The sequence below is a fragment of the Cupressus sempervirens genome, chromosome 10, assembly GCF_028749045.1.
Source record: "Cupressus sempervirens isolate cs-2001-9-10 chromosome 10, ASM2874904v1, whole genome shotgun sequence".
Lineage (NCBI taxonomy): Eukaryota > Viridiplantae > Streptophyta > Pinopsida > Cupressales > Cupressaceae > Cupressus > Cupressus sempervirens.
This window is the reverse complement of record NC_143127.1, coordinates 259745455-259767318: the sequence shown is the minus strand read 5'-3', so window position 1 is coordinate 259767318 and position 21864 is coordinate 259745455. Positions and strand designations below refer to the sequence as shown.

The window sequence follows — 21864 nt, the reverse complement described above, 5'->3', positions numbered from 1 at the left end:
AGCATTAGCAAGTTGAGGAAATGAATGAATAAAATAAGAAGTCAAAGAACAAAACCATTGTAAGGCCTTGTCATGAAAAGTTTGAGCAAAAAACTTTGCTAAAATCCTATGATCATGAGAATAATCACTACAAAGGATTTGAAATGATTTAACATGATGAATAGGGTCTCCCTTACCATTGTAATTCTTAGGACGAGAAATATCAACCTACTGAGGAATGGGGAGTACGAATAATATCCCAAGACAAAGGACTTCCCATGTCACAAGTAGGGATACTAAACTTGTTTTAAGTCAAAGATGCAAGTTGCTATTGTAAAGATGACACAATCTTAGCCAAACTGATAATTGTAGAATCATGAGAAGAAATAGGAGGAAGAGCAACATTAGAAACACTAGGTAAAGTGTATAAAGCTACAAGAATAGAAGACACAACTAAAGGAACACTAGGAACTATAGTTGGAATAGGAGTAGAATAAGTAAAAGGAACATTATGATAAAGAGGTTGCCAATTAAGAAGGGACATATGAAGAACACTCATAGAGATAGAGAGAACTGTCATAGTCACCAAGGAAGGAGTGTAAGTAGGAACATTAAGGAAAGGAATAGAAGAAAGTTCTTCACCAATGAGAGGAGGATTCAACCCTTAATCTTGAGCTTCTTGAGCTAGTTGAACGTTGGAATGCACAAGGTGAGTAATACCACACAAGAGATTAACACCTTGGTTTATGAGCTTTATTTTGAAAGAGATTTTACAATTTTTTATTTATTTCTGAATTTAAAATGCAAGAGCATAAGCTAAATCTAATCTTGATGCAATAGAATACCTAATGAAATGAAAGGAAATATAACACCACAAAGCACAATAGGGCATCTAATTTCACAAAAGAGAAGGGGTAAGTGTGTTAGGTTCAACAAAATGAATAGAAAAAAAATGAAAACCTACTCTACCACCCTAATTTCCAATAGGAATTATCCAAATTGGTTAAACAATAAAACTACAAAAGATTTTCTTTAATCATCATGACTCTAGTTATATTTAGAATAGTTTCTTCCTTCTCTTTTTAACACCATTATGTTGTGGGGTTCGTAAATCAAAATTTTCTCTTTATCCCATGTTAAATTTTGCAAAAAGCATAACTCATAAGAGGTGAAATCTCCTCTACCTAATCTTAATCATTTCAATTTGTGCCCAAACTTTGTCCCAACCATCAACTTGAATATCTGCAACTTCTAGAAGGCTTATAATTTATCCCTGAAAATGTGACTTGCACGATTCTTGAATAATCATTAATGAATAACACGAAGTATCTATCTCCATAATAACTTCTTGTCTTAGTGGGATGAAACAAATGTGTATGCACTAAATCTAACAATCTAAATGAAAAATGTCTTATTCTTAAATAGATCTAATCATTTTTCCTAAATGAAATTCTTTACATGTATTGTTAAGCTTCATTTATTTAAGAAATTATCTTGTAATGCTGATGTTCATCACTTTATAAAAATTTACATGACAAAATCTTCTATGCCATGATCAATTGTCATCAATCTTAGCAATCACACATTTATTTTCAACCATTACAAAATTAAATAGATTTCCATAAGTTTGTTTACCAGATGTAATCAAATTCCCACTACTTTCAATGATTTGCGCTTTCCTTCAATTAAGTCCAAACTACAACCCTTATCCAATAGTCATCCAACACTTAAGAAGTTATTTCTTAAACCTTCAACATATAGAACATCATCCTCATTTTTCCATCGAGAGTAATATACACACATCATTCTTGAATAATCATTAATGAATAACACGAAGTATCTATCTCCATAATAACATCTTGTCTTGCTAGGACAAAACAAACTTATATGCACTATCTAATAATCTGTTTGAAATATGTTTCATCCTTAAATAGATCTAATCATTTTTTCTAAATGAAATTCTTTACATGTATTGTTAACTTCATTTATTTAAGGAATTCTCTTGCAACATTAGTAGTATTGGCATGCATCGTTTTATCAAAATTTACATGACAAAATCTTTAATGCCATGGTCAACTATGATTAATCTTAGCAATCATGCATTTATTTTCAAAGATTCTTAAATGAAATAGATTACCATCAATTTGTTTAGCAAATCCAATCAGTTTCCCACTACTTTTAATGATTTGCACCTGCAACCCTTATCCAATTTAGTCATCCAACACTTAAGAAGTTATATCTTAAACCTTCAACATATAGAACATCATCCTCATTTTTTTGTCAAGAGTAATATAACATTTTCCCTTAGGCTTTTTCTATAATCCTAACACATGACTCCAACATAAAAACTTCAATATCCCTTAGGGTGAAATTTCTTAGATTTAAATTTATGTTCCTTAAAACTTTATTAGGACATTTACATGCAATATCATAGATCGTAAATTACAATGAAAACATCTCAAAGGAGACTTTCCTTCATACTTACTGGAACCCTTAAAAGTACCCTTTTTGCAATTAAGGCTTCAAGTTCATCAATCTTTTTTTGCTCTTCCATGATTTCTTCTCATTGCTTAGCACCTAACATGATTATCCTTTACCACAAATTTACAACAACTTGTCTTATAAAGTATGATTGTAATAGTAATCCATTACTTCATTTAAGGACCTTCCAAGATATATTCTAAAGATCTTTTTAAAAAAGATATGTTTTCTAGATTCTTTCTAACTAGGTTGAGTAGTCACACAATGTTATTTGCATTTAGGTAATACTCTGATGGAACATTTGCATTACAAAAGATAATAAACCAAGCTTTCAAAATTTCTTACCAATATATGAGTTTCACATTATTGAATTATACATCCTAAAATTTGAGAAGTTAAGAATATTTTTCACTCCAAATAAAATTGTCATCTATTACTATCAAAATAATAAAGTACTTGGTATTCATTGTATCTATATGATGCTCACAAATGTAAAGCACTACTTCTCAAGAGTGAGAATGCTTTCTTAGCTTTATCTCATGGAGGATTACTTAAGTCAACATTTTTTTTTCAAATGACTTATTTCACTTTTTAAAATATTCTAAAATAATCCACAAAAGGAATTCTATTAGCATTATATTCAAATGACCAACTTTAAAAATAATGTTCTTACCTTTATCTCATATAAGATTACTTATTTATCCTTTAGCCAACAATTTTAATGTATCTCTTTTTAGAATAGTCTAGAACTATCCACACACAATTCTATTAGTATTATATTGGCAAATAACCACTTTTAAAAAAAGTGTAGCACAATGTCATTTGTGTTGTTTTGCCAAATGGAATAAATTACTAGATTGCAATGCTATAAATTTAGTAATAGTTTTCAAACTCAAATATTGAAAAGTATATTCAAATATTGAAAAGTATATTCATATATTTTAGCATGAAAATTTAAGCTCTATCAAACTTAATTTATAAATAGTCAAACATTAGTATATTTTACTATCCACCACCACCTCATTGTCCAAGCAACCTCATTGGTTCAAGCAATAGTTCTTACTAGTTGATTTGATTATTCAATAATTTCATTGTTCAATTTGTTATTTTTTTAAAAAAATTAGGCAAAGATGGAGGGAGCCACAATATATAAATAATAATAATAGCTAGTTCAATAACTCTATGAGGAAAGAACTAGCAAGAAAACTCCATTTTTTCGTTGAATTACAAAATGCTACAAATACACAAATTACAAAACACTGCAATTTGTAGCTTTACTTTGAATCTTTGATAAAAAGTTCTGCTAGAACAGGGAAGGCAACTAAACATTTGGATGGGTATTAAGATTGGGATGCATAGTTTTCACTGTTTTAAATTTGCTACTTATTGATTTTATTATTTTAAAATTTGTAATTTAATTATAAATTTTCAAATGATCTTCCATAAATGTAACATACAAGATTTGACAAATGATCTTTCATAAATATTTTCAACTTTACTATAGTAATTATTAATTATTCCCTTGTGTTTTTGAATTCTTTTGTTAAATAAATTGTCTATAATTTGATTGCCTAAAACTTAATAAATGATTTGATTGTCCAAAAATTGCTGCTTATTGATTTGATTGTTTTAAATTTTCAAATTTAATTATAATTCTAATGTACAAGATTTGACAAATTTTTCACAAGTGTTTTCAACTTTACAAATTATTAATTATTTCCCTTTTTGGGACTTTTCTCTTAATTAAATTGTCAATATTTTCCAATTTTGATTTAAATAAATTTTAAATTTGTTCATCTAAAAATCAGCTTCGAATCAATATTCAAAAAGGCACAACCTTGAATATTATTTCCAAATGCTTTCAACTTTGATTAATTATTTGCCTAGTTGTATTTTTTTCTTTACTTTTTAAGCAACTTACCTAATTATTTGCGCAGTCTTGTATTTTTCTTTCCGTGTTTTCATCAGATTTGATTGTTCCGAATGTTTTAACTTCAGAATGTTTTCAACTTTAGCACTACTGCTGCTAATTGTTACTCATCAGATTTGATTATTCCTAATGTTTTCCCACTTGAGTGTTTACCTTGAGCTTTTTCCTTCAAGTTTGAGATTTAATTATGATCATGTATTTACATAATTGTTTTTTTTTCCGAATTTGAAGTTCTCTGTACATGTAGTTGACCAAGTTATTTTAGAAGCCCTCTTTTTCCCTATCGAACTGTTTTTCTCAAATGTATTTCAGTTACCTTCGACAGTTGCTTATCAAGTTCAGTTACTTTCAATCGGTATCAGATCTGATTGATATTGTTCCAACACTGGCTATTACTTAATAGATTTGACCGTAATCAGATTAGATTTGGTGATTTTCATGATTTGCTTATTTCCCAATTTGATTGTCAACAATTTTCGGTAACTCTCACAGATGATAATTCTGTTGCCTAAGCTTTGCTTACTTCTCAATTGGATTTGCCACTAATTTTCCAATTAAGCACATGACAATTATTTAGAATTTCTATTTAGATTTGACAATTATTTAAAGGTTTTATTTAAAATTTCCGAATTGAAGAAGAATCCGGGTTGTGGAATTGTTATTGCTAAGATCTTCCCTTCAAAAGATGAAAAAGAAGTAGAGTTGTCAGAGGCTGACCCTGGCAATGTACTAGCAAACCTCAAACAAACCAACCATTAAGATCTTCAAAAAACATTCCCAGATACTCGGTCTGCTTTAGAAACAATTAAGATATCGAATACTGAAAGAAAAGTAGCCAAACAAGGAGAAAAAGATATGTAGCTTTTATTAAGATATACACACTACTTTCTCCTGTAAGGAGAATACAAAAACTTCATAATATCTGACTACTAAATTGTTTTCAGCATAAGAACAATAAAGATCTATCTATACTCTCCCTCCAGTTGAGGGAAGTAAACCTTGATCATGAAAAAAAGCAGCCATAATTAGAACACTACAGAGGTTTAAACAAAAAACAGGGCAAAATCCCTGTTAGTTTAATCAACTTCTTCGATCTTGGGTCCAGCGCCACTGCCAGATTCCGCCGCTCCACCGCCATAGCCGCCAGTCGGGAACTCATCAGGAACAGGCCCGCCACCAGCTCCCTGGTACATTTTGGCAATTATTGGGTTGCAGAGGCTCTCCAGCTCCTTCAATTTGTCCTCAAATTCATCCACCTCTGCAAGCTGGTTACTGTCCAGCCACTCAATTGCCTTATCCACGGCCGACTCAATCTTCTGCTTATCTGCCGGATCCAATTTCCCCGCAAATTTATCGTCCCGAACCGTATTCCTCATATTGTAAGCATAATTCTCCAGGGAATTCTTCGCTTCAACTTTCTTCTTCAGCTCCTCATCCTCGGCCTTGAATTTCTCGGCGTCCTGCACCATTTTCTCGATCTCCTCCTTGCTCAGCCGCCCCTTGTCATTGGTGATGGTAATCTTGTTCTTCACACCGGCAGTTTTGTCCTCCGCCGAGACATTCAAAATTCCATTCGCGTCAATGTCGAAGCACACATTGATCTGCGGCACTCCCCTGGGCGCCGGCGGGATGCCAGAGAGTTCGAATTTTCCGAGCAAATTGTTGTCCCGGGTTCGAGCCCTCTCGCCCTCATAGACCTGGATCAAAACCCCAGGCTGATTATCAGAGTAAGTGGAGAACACCTGCTCTTTCTTCGTTGGAATTGTTGTATTCCTCGGAATGAGCGTGGTCATAACCCCGCCTGCGGTTTCAAGCCCTAAGCTGAGCGGAGTAACATCAAGCAAGAGCAGATCCTGCACTTTCTCATTACCCTCGCCGGTCAGAATAGCCGCCTGAACAGCAGCGCCATAAGCGACGGCCTCATCAGGGTTAATACTCTTGCAAAGCTCCTTCCCATTAAAGAAATCCTGCAAAAGCTGCTGCACTTTGGGGATGCGAGTCGAACCCCCGACCAACACAACCTCATGGACATTTCCCTTATCCATTTTTGCATCCCTCAAGCACTTTTCTACAGGCTCCATACACTTCCTAAACAGATCCATGTTCAATTCCTCAAATCTAGCCCTAGTAATTGTAGAATAGAAATCAATACCTTCATACAGCGAATCAATTTCAATCGTCGTCTGAGCAGTCGAGGAAAGCGTACGCTTTGCCCGCTCGCAAGCCGTTCTCAGACGCCGCAAAGCCCTAGCATTTCCTCCAATATCTTTCTTATACTTCCTCTTAAACTCCTGAACAAAATGATTCACCATTCTGTTATCAAAATCCTCACCTCCGAGATGCGTATCACCGGCCGTGGCTTTAACCTCGAAAATCCCCTCCTCAATTGTCAGGAGCGACACATCGAAGGTCCCTCCGCCGAGATCAAAGATCAAAATATTCTTCTCTCCAACAGAAGAAGCCTTCTTGTCCAGACCATAAGCAATAGCCGCAGCGGTCGGCTCATTAATAATTCTCATCACATTCATCCCCGAAATGACACCAGCATCCTTCGTCGCCTGCCGCTGCGAGTCGTTAAAATAGGCCGGAACAGTGATAACAGCGTCTTTAACAGTTTGCCCCAAATAAGCCTCGGCAATCTCCTTCATCTTGATGAGCACCATGGAAGAAATCTCTTCTGCAGCAAACTGTTTCTTCTCGCCTTTAAACGTAACTTCAATCATCGGCTTCTCACCAGGGCCTGCAATGACCTTGAAAGGCCAGAGCTTCATGTCGCTCTGCACCGACGGATCAGAAAATCGTCGCCCGATGAGCCGCTTTGCATCGAAGACAGTATTTGTGGGATTCATGGCAACCTGATTCTTCGCAGCATCACCGATGAGCCGCTCTGTATCGGTGAAGGCGACATAGGACGGTGTAGTCCTGTTGCCCTGATCATTTGCAATGATCTCAACACGATCATGCTGCCATACTCCAACACAACTATATGTTGTCCCTAGGTCGATTCCCACGGCCTTTCCTCCACCCTTTGCCATGCTTCACTCAAAATCTCACAGAAACAATATACAGAAAAACAAGAAATTGAAAAGCTCTGAGCAATTAAAATTAGCTTCTTGAAACAATTTTCTTTCGAATTGTTTTCCATTGGAGACATGCTTGTCATTTTATATGTATCTTGTAAAACCAGAAGTTTCTGGAAAGCGGTAGACGGTTCTACAAAGTTCATGAAAAATCTTTACGGGTTCTTCCTTAACCGTCAGATTTACATCGGCTTCTCGTTTGTTAGGGGGTTTAGTGGAACCCGAAAAGAATTCAGGAAGTTTCCAGAATTTCATAAAGCCTGGGTTTTTTGAAGAATTTTCTTTCTTCGTGTATAGCGGGAGAATAATTTACGTGGCTCCTCTTGGTTTGGTGTTTCGCTCATGTTACACGTGTTTTTCTTAAATTTTTAATTTTTTCTTGTCCAAGGTTATATTAGGCTGGGGTCCCATGGGCACCTGCTTGCTTAAAAATAGAGCGGGTTTTTAGAAACATTTAAAAGGGAGCGGTCCCATGGACATTACATACAAATCTGTTTAAAAAAATTAGCTCCTAAATTGAAAGAAATATTAAAAATATAAATTGTTGTTTTTAGAATTTTTGGCAACATGGTTTCAATTTGGAGGGAAATGAAGGGTAAGCTCTTGCCAAGTTGCAGAATTCTTGTTTTTAGAATTTTTGGCAACATGGTTTCAATTTGGAGGGAAATGAAGGTAAGCTCTTGCCAAGTTGCAGAATTCTTCCCTAGCAGTAGGGGCTATTTCCAGCGCATTTGGAGGGAAATGAAGGGTAAGCTCTTGCCAAGTTGCAGAATTCTTCCCTAGCAATAGGGGCTATTTCTAGCCCCCCCCCCTTTTGCATCTGCTCAACTAAAAAGTAGGGGCTCCTAGCTAATAGGAAAAGATTCCAAATTAAGCTTTAGCCCCCCCCAAAATATTATCATGGGACCTCCAACGCCTTAAATATAGAGCCCAAGCCCCCCCATGGAACCCCAGGGTTACTAACTTAACTAATTAATATGTCAACCAATAATTATTTTTTATTTTTATTTTAATATTTAAGTTTTGTAATGTTTATTTGTGAGATTTTTATTTTTAAAATTTTAAAATTTATTTTATTTAAATTCATATTAAATTAAATCAAATTTTTAACTTTACTACTCTATCTAGCTAAGCTATTATAATCTTTTTCAGACTTCTATTGTGGGCCCAAACTTTCAATATTTTTGTGTAATGTCATTAGTCATTATTCTATATTTTATTTGCAATTAAATGGAAGAAAGAGATACATAGTTCATGAATTTACCAATGGTGATAATTAAGAGAATAATTTTCAGTTTTTGTAACTGGAATTAGTCTAATAAGAGGGTCTATCCATACAAATGATTAGAAGTTGTCATGATGTATGTGTGAATTTAATAATTGCAATGATTAGAAGTTGTCATAATGTATGTGTGAATTTAATAATTGCTATGATGTTCATTTTTTAAATAAAATATATTAAAACACTAAATAGTTGAGAAACATATTGGTTAAAAAATAAGTATAATATAATATATATACATAGTAAAAATTATAAGTATTGATAATAATTTTGTAATTTTGTATGTACAAATAATAAATTATGAAAAAAACATTCATGTTCAATAATAAATCAAGTGTGACAAATATTTTACAAAAGTTGATTGGGTTTAAGTTGCACCTTCTAAATAATCATAGAATGGTTCCTAGGATATTGCATCTAGTATAAATTTCTATTAGGGGTTTATTAATCATTTGGTAAATGCATGTTTAGAACATGACTAATATTGGATGATAATATTTATGTGTATTGGCATAAAAGAGCTCTCATTGGAACTATGTTGGAGTTAGAGTACCCTCACTAGAGTATGCATGTAATACATGGCTTTATGTATATAACATGAACATAAGAGTGGTAGAAATTTGTTACAATATGAAGTATTAAATGTAACATTCAAATTTTTACATCATGGAATTTTGCAAGAGCTTAACCCCATACTCCTTAATATAATTTACATAAATTTGGTATTAATAAAAGCAAAAATGCATGCATCTATATGAAAAACATCTAACTAGATCTTGCATGTGTGAATGATAAGACACTATCTCATTAACTAGATTGAACTAAAAGTTATCCTATCAACACACTTTGTCCTTTTACAAGTATTACACTAAATCTTAGATTACAATATTTGTACAAGTTCCATGAAAAATGAACATTAGAGTGGTGATATTCTCTTAATGAAAAACTCTTTTTAATCCTTTGAATAGTTATAAAAGTTGGAGTAATGGGCAAGTGCACCATGATGTTGGTCAAGTAAGTGCCACATGCAAGAAAATTCTCAAAATTGTGTATAACCCATGCAGATTATTTGAATTTCAAAATGTGTCTAGCTTGGTAAAATTAAGCCTCAAACAAAGAATACAAATATATAGTCTTTCATAACCTACACACATTACGAAGTTTTAAAAAACTATGTTAAATTCTATTTTCTCATAGCCCATGTGGATTTTGTAGCACTAAAACTTATGGGTTTGGTTCTACATAACCTACACAGGTTATGTAGAAGTCACTACTACATTTGGGCCTAAATTGTAATGGTAGGTTGTCACAATTACAACAGTAGCCCATCACCCAACCAACATAAGTCAAAATTGGCTCCCATTGGATAGGTGTCAGACTTTTGCTATCGTAAGTTGTGACGATAAGGGTTATCGTCGTAATTGTGACAGATACATGTGTCGTAAGTTGGGCTACCATTCTGGGAAACCATTCATTTTCACTGTAAGAATTATGATGAAAATATGTTGAAGACACTATCACAAACGTGATGTTTGTGTGATAGAAATGCTATGGGTCCCACGGCAAGTCGTCGAAAACCTCCATCGCAATTGGGATGGGCATGTGGTAGGAATGCTATGGGATCGACAACTAGCCATCACAATTGCGACGTTGTGTTGTATTAAAAAAAAAATTAAAAATTGGTGGTAAACATTGAACAACTATGATGCAATCATAGGTTAATATTGAGCTTCACTTGGTTTTGAGAATAGTTTAATAGCTCATTTGGGTATGTACAGGATCATGGTGTGCCAAAAAGTGGCGATGTGAAAAAAATAGAGTTTGAAAACGTCTAAAACTGTTTCAAAATCCGATCTAACTTTTTTTCACCTATCCAAGTACCAAACCTGGAAAGTAAGGTCCAACCCTTATCGGGTATCCAATTTGATATCGGATACTCGATATCTGTTAGTGTTATTAAAAAAAAACAAAAGACAACCCACTGGTTGTTTTCACTGTCTTATTTCGTGAACAACCCATGGGTTGTCTTTTTTTTTTTAATAACAATTTGATATAATATTGGATATCCGATATAATATCAGATACCCAATATTTGTCAGTGTTAATAAAAAATAAAAAGTACAACTCGTGGGTTATTTTCACAAGCTTATTTCGTGCTTGGTGGCTCAAATATCGGGTTTTATATTGGATACACGATATAAGGTAGGTTTTTTTTATTATTATCAATTTTAATATAAATTTAATAAATTTTATCATAAATTTGTTAGTTTTAGTTGAATTTGTTAGAATTTAGGGTTTTTTTGATAGAAATTGTTAAAATTTAGGTTTTTTTAAATATAAATTATGTTTTGCAAATTAATAGGAATGGTTGATCAAAATGATGACCATGAGGCAAGGAATACTATTCCTCGTAACCCCCCACCAAACGATCCAGTGCCCCTACAAAACCATCCACCAAATGATCCTTTACCCCCTCAAAACCCTCCTCGAATCAAGGATTTGGTAATTGAAAATCTCACCCAATTGAGGGCTTTGGGAAGAACATATAATAATGTACCTGCATTGGCTCCTATGTTATCCACGTTAAACACCATAGTGGGTAACATTGAAACCCTTACCAACCAACAAAATGCCACTCTTTGTTGGCGTGATGAAATGCATGAGATGTTTGATGATGGCTTGGACTATGATGAGGTTGTGGCCCTCAATATAACCAAAGATGATTTGGCTAGCCTTTTTGCAAACCCAAAAACTGGTATACCAGTTGACCACAAAAAATCCAAACTATCAATTAAATGGTGCACAAATGATGCCATACGTACAAACTTTTGGGATCGTTGGTGCATGGTTTTTGATATCCCTCCATGTAGCAATTTAGAGGTGTCATTTTATTTCCTTAGAAAATTATATGCAGAATTTGTGTTGAAACTCAAAGTGAACTATTGGAGCATGAAGCCCAACATGGGTGTAGGACTAGGAGCTCCTTAAGATAGACCCTCTTCCCAGCGGAAGAAAGCTGGCACTTTTGTCCCCCCTACTGATGTCTCCCCTCCTCCTCAAGTGCAGCATCCTGATAGTATGGCAAAGGCTAGCTCTCAGACCAGTGGAGCCATTCATAGACTAAGTAGCCTGCTGATATCTCAGACTAGGTCAGTCCTACCTCCCCATGTTGATGATGCTAGCACCAGTTCATCATCGGCTAGCTCATCACACATTTGTGTGCCTCACACTTGTATTATGTGCAAGAATATTTTCTTGGGTCCCATAAGTGATCTTCCTGAGTATCATTTTGTATTAGACGAGGATACACCATACACATGTGCAGAGGCTAAAAACCCTGATGCGAGAGAGGAGGGGAATGCAGAGGCATGGAGTCCTTCTATGTTGGTCCGCGTATACAATTTTTGTTATGACATATGTGATTTAAAGTTAATTTTTATAATATAGTAGTTTTAATTTTTAAGCCATACTGACTTATGTAATCACCTAAAAATGGTCATCTAGACTATTAGCCCCCTTCTCAGCATTTTGGCTAAATTAATTTAATCATTTATCTAGACCAAATTGCTAATAATCAATTTATTTGATTATAACCTATAGTTTGACTATGCTATCCTAAGTTCATTATTTGATTAAAAGAACATGTCCCCTTTTAATTAAATAAAATACCCCATTCTTCTAACCCACTTAAAGTGCACACATAAAGTCCTTTTTCTATTTTGCAATTAAAAGAAAAGGCTTTGTGACTTTTGTCTTATATGACAAGTCAACTTATATTCTATTGGTTGATTTGTGTGTGCACATGGATCACTCCTCTTTTCAAATTCCACCGTTGATCATCCACCATCTTCATCTTGATCTCTACCGTCCATACATCTTTAAAAGGGAGAGAGCTTTCCCCCTCAATCAATCCATCTTTTGAATATTGTTATGCTGCAGGTTTTCTAACAGGTTTCTTTGGAGCTTTGTGGCAAACTTCTATTTCTTATCTACATTCTCTCATCCATGGCATTATGGCATTCTAGCTTAGCTTATCTTTCATTTTTACATGTAGCTTAGATCATATAGTCTAATATTTGGTTTTGTAACAATCTCATACATGTTTTAGCATAGCTCCACTTTGCATCTCATTCTAGCTTAATCTTCATTTGCATTGCATTCTTGAGGAACTCTTTGGGACATTTGCATTCTTGCATCTTGTCTTTGGAACCTCCCATTGCATGGTTTACTAGCAAGAAGAGTATCTCTAAGGCTCATCTGAGAGCTTTCTTATTCTTGAAATATACTCTCTTGCACTCCGTGGATAGGGAGCTCTAAGCCGGCATCCAAGCATTCCGAACTCATGGAATCGTTTGGATAGAAGGGTTTAGAGTGTGACACTTTCGAGTGTACATTTTTGGCGTTCACCGTGGGGCTTGAATCAAATTTTCAGCTCCATTTGCTTTCATTTCTTATCTCTGGTTTTTTACAGCAGCATATTGGGTCTAATCAAATGCTTTTGTAGAATTATCACTTTGGTTTTAAGGCCAAGCCATAAGTAAATTGGTTTGAAGGCCAAAAACTTAGTTGGTTTAAAGATTTGATCATATCTTTTAAACCGCTTGGAGTTTGGTTCTGAAATGTTTTTTGCAAGTTGGATATATGCTCAAAATGTCTCAGTCCGATTTGCATAGCATTTTGATGTGATTTTCGGGAGTTATGAGTTTTTCTTTGTTTTTCATAAAAAGTTGTTTCTGATCGCAAATCAACGCATTTTTTGGAAAAACTTACATTTTCAGAAAGATTTTTAAATTCTAATGGGGGTTCTTTCTTTGTGTTTTGAATTTTGAGATCGTATTAAGGATCAAAAATTTGATTTGATAAATTTGGCCTGTTTTGACAAAATCAATCTCTAGGGAGCAAATGAAGAGATTTTTAAAAATTTATTGCATTTTTGGAAAGTTCTCTGATTTTTAACAGGGGTCTCTTCTTTTCATTTTCATTTTTGGATACGAAATCATAGCAAAAAAGTCCAATCTTGTTGACTAGGTCAAAACCAAAGAGTAAAAATGAAAGCATTTGTGATTAACTTGCACTTTCTTTGCATGTACTTGGTTGGAGGATAAATTAGATTTTTGAAGCAACTCACCACTTTTTATTGCAGATTTTTATGTTATTTCACACTAACTTTTGTTGCTAACAAGTTGTGATTTCAGGTTGCCATCCTTGTGAAAAAAATTGAAACATTGCATAAAAAGAACGCATGTCAAAGCTTCAAATGCACAAGGGCTACTAACATTGTTTGCAGGGCTGCCCAAAGCATAAAAACCCAAAATTTCTTGCTTTTTTGTTTTCATGTGTGGCATTGAATAATTGTTCATTTTTCATAGGCACATAAAACTTGTGATTGGAGTCTTTTGGTAATAGGAGAGTATGCTCTTCACCCTTGTGGTGAATCAGAAATCTTGACTTGCCATTTGGTTTCAAAAGCAAGGGGTAACTGAATCTTCTTGGCATGTTTGGGAGAAAATGATTGGAATAGGAGAGTATGCTTTTCACCCTTGTGGTGAACCAAAAATCTTGACTTCCAAAATTTGATCCACTTTGTGTAGTTAGAATCCTTTAGAGGGCCTGCTCTCGGACAACCTGAGAGGAACGACCCAAGTGGGAACAAGCTAATTACCTGGCTCTTCCAACCCACTATAAACTCAAGGCTATCAAGGACACAAAACCTTGGTAGACATAGTGTTTATCTTCGCCTAGTGTGATCACTTATGGGATTTCGACCATAGGGAGATCACTAGGCATGAATGCTTAAGGTACTCTTGTGGTCGCGAGATCGGTTACTCATCGCAAGGTGAGGTGTCCCGTAATTGGGAGCAAGAGGAACACTATGAAAAGAATCCCTATCTAAACACCCTAAGTTAGTAACTACCTTTTTTAGCCGCTCAACTTCTTGGTGCAAGGATTGATCCTAGTGGACTACCCGGATCACCCCAAGATTTACACTCACCATATGTGTTCCCTTGGTTATGCTTATGGCATTTTCATGAAAAAGTCAATATCTCTTGTGGGAAACCACTTGGTGTGAGGCAAAGGAGCATCAAGCGTGGGCCAAGTTGTTGAGTAATGAACCATGTCCTTTAGGTAGATATTGCTTGATGTGTTCTTGAATGTGGTATACTTGTGAAAATCTTTTGAACATACACATGACGATAATTTTAGAGAATTCTTTTGAGACGTCACATATGCTTGTATCATGCAAGGTTGCTTTGTCCCTTGCTTGATTGTTTGAAGACTACTCCATGTGTCACTATCTTGCTTGGAAAGAAATTGCTTTTGAACATCAAACTTGCTATGCTATCAACTATTGTCAAACTTTATCAACCAAGTCAAAACATCAAATGCAAACATTTTCTTGTGTTGCTTGCTAAGAGGAGTCTCATCATTTGACTTTTCTTTTATATGTCTATAGTGCTTGAACATGCTTAAAGTGAATCTTTGGTCTTAGTGCTCATGGTCTTCCTATCTTCATGGTCTATGTTTGCTTGCTAGTTATCCTTTTGCTAAAATGGTTACCTCGATTTCTTGACTACACTCTTGGGTTGGAGAGTTGTTCACTTGTCACCCCGCTTGCTCTATCTATTTGGCTATTTGGGCATCTTTCCTAGCTATTGACTTGAGTCATTCATGTTGTAAGTTTCTTGGACATATTGTTTGACAAGTCACTTTAATCTCTCTCTAATATCTTGGCAAGTGAACACTCTACCTCCTATAGTTTCAACATCAAGTTATTTTCTAGACTATTTTATGCTTGGCTTTGCATCTAAAACTTGTGCTACCAAACTTCAACCAAATCTAGATGATCATGATATCCTCCATGTCACTAAAGAGTTTCAAGTTCTATATGCACAATACAAAGAACTAGAAGAGACAAATGATCTTTCTTACCTTCATCTTTCTAAGCGCATGATAGAAATGAAGTCTAAACTTGAGAAAAGGTTAGAGGAGAAGATTGCATCATTACATGAATCTTCCTTAAGGTCTTTACATGCATGTGAGTCACCTTCTTTGAGGTCATCCTCTTCTTCTAGGTCTACATGCTCTACTTCAAGACATCAAATGTCTTCATCTTCTAGATCTAAAGACCTCTTTAGAGGTCAAGCAAGTGATACCTACTTTGAGCCTATTCCAAAATTTCATGATGGACCTATCTTTGACCAAGATAATGATGAAGACATGAATGCATTCTATTCACTTGAGAAACAACAAGAAGATCCTAGACATACTTCTAATAGAACTTTTGCTCCCTTGGAAGATTCTTATGATGACACTTTGCAAAAACTTCTTGGCAATAAGATCATCATGTTACCTAAGTCTAGCTCATATGGAAATCCATTCTTGGATACCTATTGTGCCTATCATCAATCTAATGACCATGCTACTTCTAATTGTATAGAGCTGAAATATAAAATTCAAGATCTCATTGATGATGAGATTGTTGATCTTGGAACCTCTAGTGACTCATGTGGTGAAGATACTTCTCTTGAGCAAGATTACATTGATGAACCTATGTCTAGTAGTGGCTCCATTACATCTTCCACTTCTTCCAACACTCGTGCATCTCCCAAAACCTCAAAGCTTTCCAACATGCCTCCATCAAATAAAGAACCTAATGCTTTCCACATTGACTACATGTATCCTAAAGGGCTACCTCTAAAAGAAACTCAAGCTAACGTTCACTTGGCTGCAAACCTTTTCCATGCTACTAATCCTAAACATCCTCAACCTTCATGCACTACTATGCCTAATCCAAACACTACTCCATTCACTCTTCATTCTCCCTTGTCCTTAGAAGTGGCTCCATGTCAAGAGGACTCTCAAAAAGAAAAATTTATAAATGTTAAGAAAGATCAAGATCAAGCACCCTTTCATCTCTTTCAAGATTTTTCCCCTCCATATCATATATCTTGCCCACCTCCTAAGTATGATGAAGATACCACTTCCATTTCCCTTGAGCTTAGTGAAAATTATGAGAAAAGTTCTCTTCATATGCTATCCAAGGCTACTTGTCAAGATCAAAGCATCCCCTCATGTTCTACTTCTCCATATCCACTTCAAAATTGTGCTCAAGATTCAAGTGCTCCTATTAAAAATGTTGTTCCTATCAAAGCTACTCATGAGTCTATTGATGGCTTTGAGTATATTGCTCACTCTAAAGATGTTGATATCCCTTTCCAATATCCCTCTGCATCTTCTAAATCTATCCTTGGTCCATATCCATCTAAGCTAAAGTCTTCAAACCTTCCATCTATATTGGGACCTTATGTTCTTTCATCTCCTACATTCACTCCTAGCTCATTCCCTAGCTCTCCCATCATACCTCAAGATCAACAAAGACACTCATCCTTGATGACTTTTCACCCATCTATCCATCTAAACCAGTCATATCATCCTTATTCATCCACAAATCCCAAGTCCTTTGGAAGTGAGAATAAACATAAGAATCCATTGAAAAAGAAAGATCACTATGTCCCATCTAATCGACATGTGAATGCTAAGAAGGAAAATGCACAAAAGAGACTGCAAAGGTCCAGTATTAAAAAAGCTAAATCAAAAAAAATATGGGTTCCTAAACCCATTATTGAAGAAATGTGTTTTGAAGTATCCAAAGGAAAATCTAAAGCTATGTGGATTCCCAAGTCTCTTTTAAAAGACTTGAATATTGAAAATACTTCAAAATTGACATTCAAGCTTCCAAAGGCTTCCATTCCATCTTCTTCCAAAAATCTTCCTAAAAATATTCTAAAGCCTTTCACTCCACTTTTTTCCAAATCTCTTCTACCACCTCATACATCTAAACCTCAAGCTACTTCATCCATGATTTCTCCATTGTTCCAATACCCTTCAAGGTGTGTGTCAATGTTGATCTTGTCCAATATTTCAACTACCCTCATGAAAACCTCTAAAGCTTACACTTACTTTCTATACATGAACTCTTATTCTCCATATACTCTTCCTACTACCATTTCTCTTTCATCACCCTATCAACATCTTTGAGCATACCTTTCTATGGTCTCGGCTTATCATGACTTATCTTTTCTATAGGAGCACTATCTACAAACAGCTTAAGCTCTTTCTAAAAATTCAAAAAAAAAAAAAAAAAAAATGAAAAAAATGAAAAAAATTGAAAATGTGCCTTGGTGAAAACCACTTCTTGTGGCACCTTGGTAGCAAAAGTAAAGAGAAATAAATGCATCCTATGGTGAAAACTACATCTTGTGGTACCTTGGATAAGTACCATGATGAAAACCTGGCAAACAGGCATCAAGCATAATTCTTCCATCATCCATCTATCCCCTCTTCTCTCTTTGATTTGGACAATGTTGAGCTATCTTTGCATATTGGCTATCTTATCCACGAGATTTTTTATTGTGCTATCCCATTCACTCATAGCCTCCATCTTGAGCTTTATTCTTATTGCTCTATCCCATTTCTATACTATCTAGTTGACCCCTTGGTCTTGATCATAATAAATAAAACTTGGTTCTCATAGGTCTCTTGACATGTCTACTCTTTTGGACTACATGCTTCATGCTTTCTCACTTGTTAGCTTCACTGCTTATCCTACATGCTATCTTGCTCATTTCTTCCATTGCTTATCCAAAATATGCTTCATATGACTATTTCACCTCTTTCCCTAGCTTGGGTACTCTTGAGGAGTGCGTCCTTGAGGATCACTTTCACTTGCTTCACATTCCTTTCTTATACATCTTTGCTTATCTATCAGCTTGTTTCTCCATCCTGTCCTATACCTTGCTAGACATTGGGAGAAAATGATGTGATCTTGCTTGAGAACTAGTGATCTCTAAATTATTATAAAAAATCCAAAAAATCATATATGATGCTGAAAAAATCCTAAAAATCAAAAAATGTCCTGAAAAAAAAAGATCTTCTTAGTGAAAACCTAGCAATAGGCACTTTGATGTATCACCAAAATACAAAAATATAAAAAATTGAAAAAAGTCCTAAAAAAATCTGTCAAGTGGTGAAAACCTAGAAACAGGCGGTACTTGAAACCCTCGCACCTATGTCTATCAGTCTCAATCACCTATTTTGCTACACATTTCCTAGCTTGGAATTGTTTCTTCTCCTCGTCTTGGGGGCACAACTACTTAGCCTTTTTGAGGTATTCTTATGCATTTGGGTTTCTTTGACAACTCACAAAATAGTGTTTCTCAACGCTCCCCCCACCTTGACATCAAGTGTTTTTCAACACTTTACAGATAGTTTACCTACGGTCTCCGATGTCATGATATTTCTCACTATCAGAATCAAGTCTGGAAGAAATGGCCAAGTGACTTACACACACACACTTTAACACTTAAACGACTGAGCTATGCTGATCTTTATCTACTTTGTGTGTTGTCTATGATGATTTCTTTGCCATGTGTTCCCTCCCTAATAGTCTTTCGAGGATGTCGTTGACTAGAAGACTGGGGGCATGGGACATGTTTTTTTGATTTCTACTTGTGGGTATACTTTGTTTGTCTATAGTGTTGTAAGCATTTATGCTTGACCTATTCAACATTTTGACTTACAAATGTATCATCCTTGACTGTTTTGCAAGACTGCACTCAGGGTTTATCCTGGCGCTTATGCCTTGATACAGGTGTAATCTTGCTAAATTAAACTTAGGGAATCTAATCGTGTAGTTATCTTGACTTAAATGTCTCTGATGCTTAGATTGGATTTCCACATACCTATCTAATATCGATCATATTCATATCCTCATAGTTATACTAGTGATGGTTGTATGATCTCATGATGTCCCTAATAAATGCTCAATGATGAAATAAGAGTCTAAATGTTATGCACTTCTTGCTAGTAAACCACTTTGCATATTAGCTTGCATTTTAGGTTCATTTTCTAGCTTAGTCTTGCATTCTTGCATATGGGGAGAGCTCTCTTTCTTCATCTTTTTGTGGACATATCAGCTAACTCCTTTCATATATTTCTTTATTTTCTTCTTGTTCATGTCTTTTCACCTTCTTAATCTTTCACTTCATCTCTTTTCTATCTTATCATCACATTATATAAAGTTTTGACCTCTTAAATAATTTCAACATCCTGGATTCATTTTCGGGATCGAAATCCAAATTCGAGTTCATCTTGATGGTCAAAATTGTCTTTTAAAATTCTACTTTCTTCTGAGCAGTTAGCTAACCTTTTGAGGTCTAATCTCTGAATCATCACTGGGGCATCTTCATTTCTTCATGTCTTCATCATTTCCATACTTCATATCTACTTAAATTCACTGTTTCATGTCTAAAATCACCTTTCTACTCATTTTGACCTAATTTTTATGTTATATCCTTCAAGGTCAACTCTAGTCAAACTGGGGCATTTTATCAATTTTATATAGTCATTCTTGGGTTCTAATCATTTATCTATCATATCAGACATTGCTATATCTCAATTTTCTCATGTCTAGCTAGTTTCTACTTCCCCTTACCTCATTTCAATTTCGATCCCGAGGGGGCAGAAATACTCTATCATTGATTGCTACAGCTATCTATTTCTTAGGAGCATTTGTTTGACCTTATCACTTGCTCTCGATCTATTCGCTTTACTAGGTGTTAGAATTCTTTTCAGATCCTAACATCATCTTCCTAGTGTTCAGTACTACTACTATTAGGCTGTGCATTCAGGACTTGCCATCTATTTCTGCATTTCATTCTTTGAAATCAGATATCTATATCTATCACTGCCTACTTGGCTTTCTATTTTCTTTGACATAATGTGTTCCCAGATCGATCACACATTAGTCAAAGAGGGGCAAATGTAATCACCTAAAAATGGTCATCTAGACTATTAGCCCCCTTCTCAGCATTTTGGCTAAATTAATTTAATCATTTATCTAGACCAAATTGCTAATAATCAATTTATTTGATTATAACCTATAGTTTGACTATGCTATCCTAAGTTCATTATTTGATTAAAAGAACATGTCCCCTTTTAATTAAATAAAATACCCCATTCTTCTAACCCACTTAAAGTGCACACATAAAGTCCTTTTTCTATTTTGCAATTAAAAGAAAAGGCTTTGTGACTTTTGTCTTATATGACAAGTCAACTTATATTCTATTGGTTGATTTGTGTGTGCACATGGATCACTCCTCTTTTCAAATTCCACCGTTGATCATCCACCATCTTCATCTTGATCTCTACCATCCATACATCTTTAAAAGGGAGAGAGCTTTCCCCCTCAATCAATCCATCTTTTGAATATTGTTATGCTGCAGGTTTTCTAACAGGTTTCTTTGGAGCTTTGTGGCGAACTTCTATTTCTTATCTACATTCTCTCATCCATGGCATTATGGCATTCTAGCTTAGCTTATCTTTCATTTTTACATGTAGCTTAGATCATATAGTCTAATATTTGGTTTTGTAACAATCTCATACATGTTTTAGCATAGCTCCACTTTGCATCTCATTCTAGCTTAATCTTCATTTGCATTGCATTCTTGAGGAACTCTTTGGGACATTTGCATTCTTGCATCTTGTCTTTGGAACCTCCCATTGCATGGTTTACTAGCAAGAAGAGTATCTCTAAGGCTCATCTGAGAGCTTTCTTATTCTTGAAATATACTCTCTTGCACTCCGTGGATAGGGAGCTCTAAGCCGGCATCCAAGCATTCCGAACTCATGGAATCGTTTGGATAGAAGGGTTTAGAGTGTGACACTTTCGAGTGTACAACTTATACATGTATGTGATCTTCATTCATGTTTAGTTGATGACAGAGGAGGAGTTGAGACAAGTTGATGATGCCACGCTCTTGGCCATTTCATTTGGCCTTGAGACATCTACAGTACATTATTTTGTGTTTTCAATATTTTTTCTATTTGATATTGTAGCATATATGGTTGCTAATATTTCTTTTATCTTACAAGTACCACCTATCCCTAGGGGACAAAGTGTGGGGGATGAGCCAGCACCCATTGTCAAAGGAAAGGTAATTAGGTGCTTTCTATTTGATTAAATATCAATGTATTCTTGTAAAATGTTTGTGGCAATGAAATTTAATTACAGTCTTTATTGTATATAGGGCTACTGGCAATGAGCCCATATA

At 35.1% G+C, this 21864-nt stretch overlaps 1 protein-coding gene across 1 annotated transcript; it reads right to left on the bottom strand.

Moving 5' to 3' along the window:
* Positions 1-5234: 5234 nt before the first annotated feature.
* On the bottom strand, positions 5235-7650 carry LOC149533627 (heat shock cognate 70 kDa protein-like). Its single transcript, XM_089807688.1, has one exon. The coding sequence runs from the start codon at positions 7423-7425 to the stop codon at positions 5467-5469; it is 1959 nt and encodes a 652-aa protein (XP_089663814.1). The 5' UTR covers positions 7426-7650; the 3' UTR covers positions 5235-5466.
* Positions 7651-21864: the final 14214 nt, after the last annotated feature.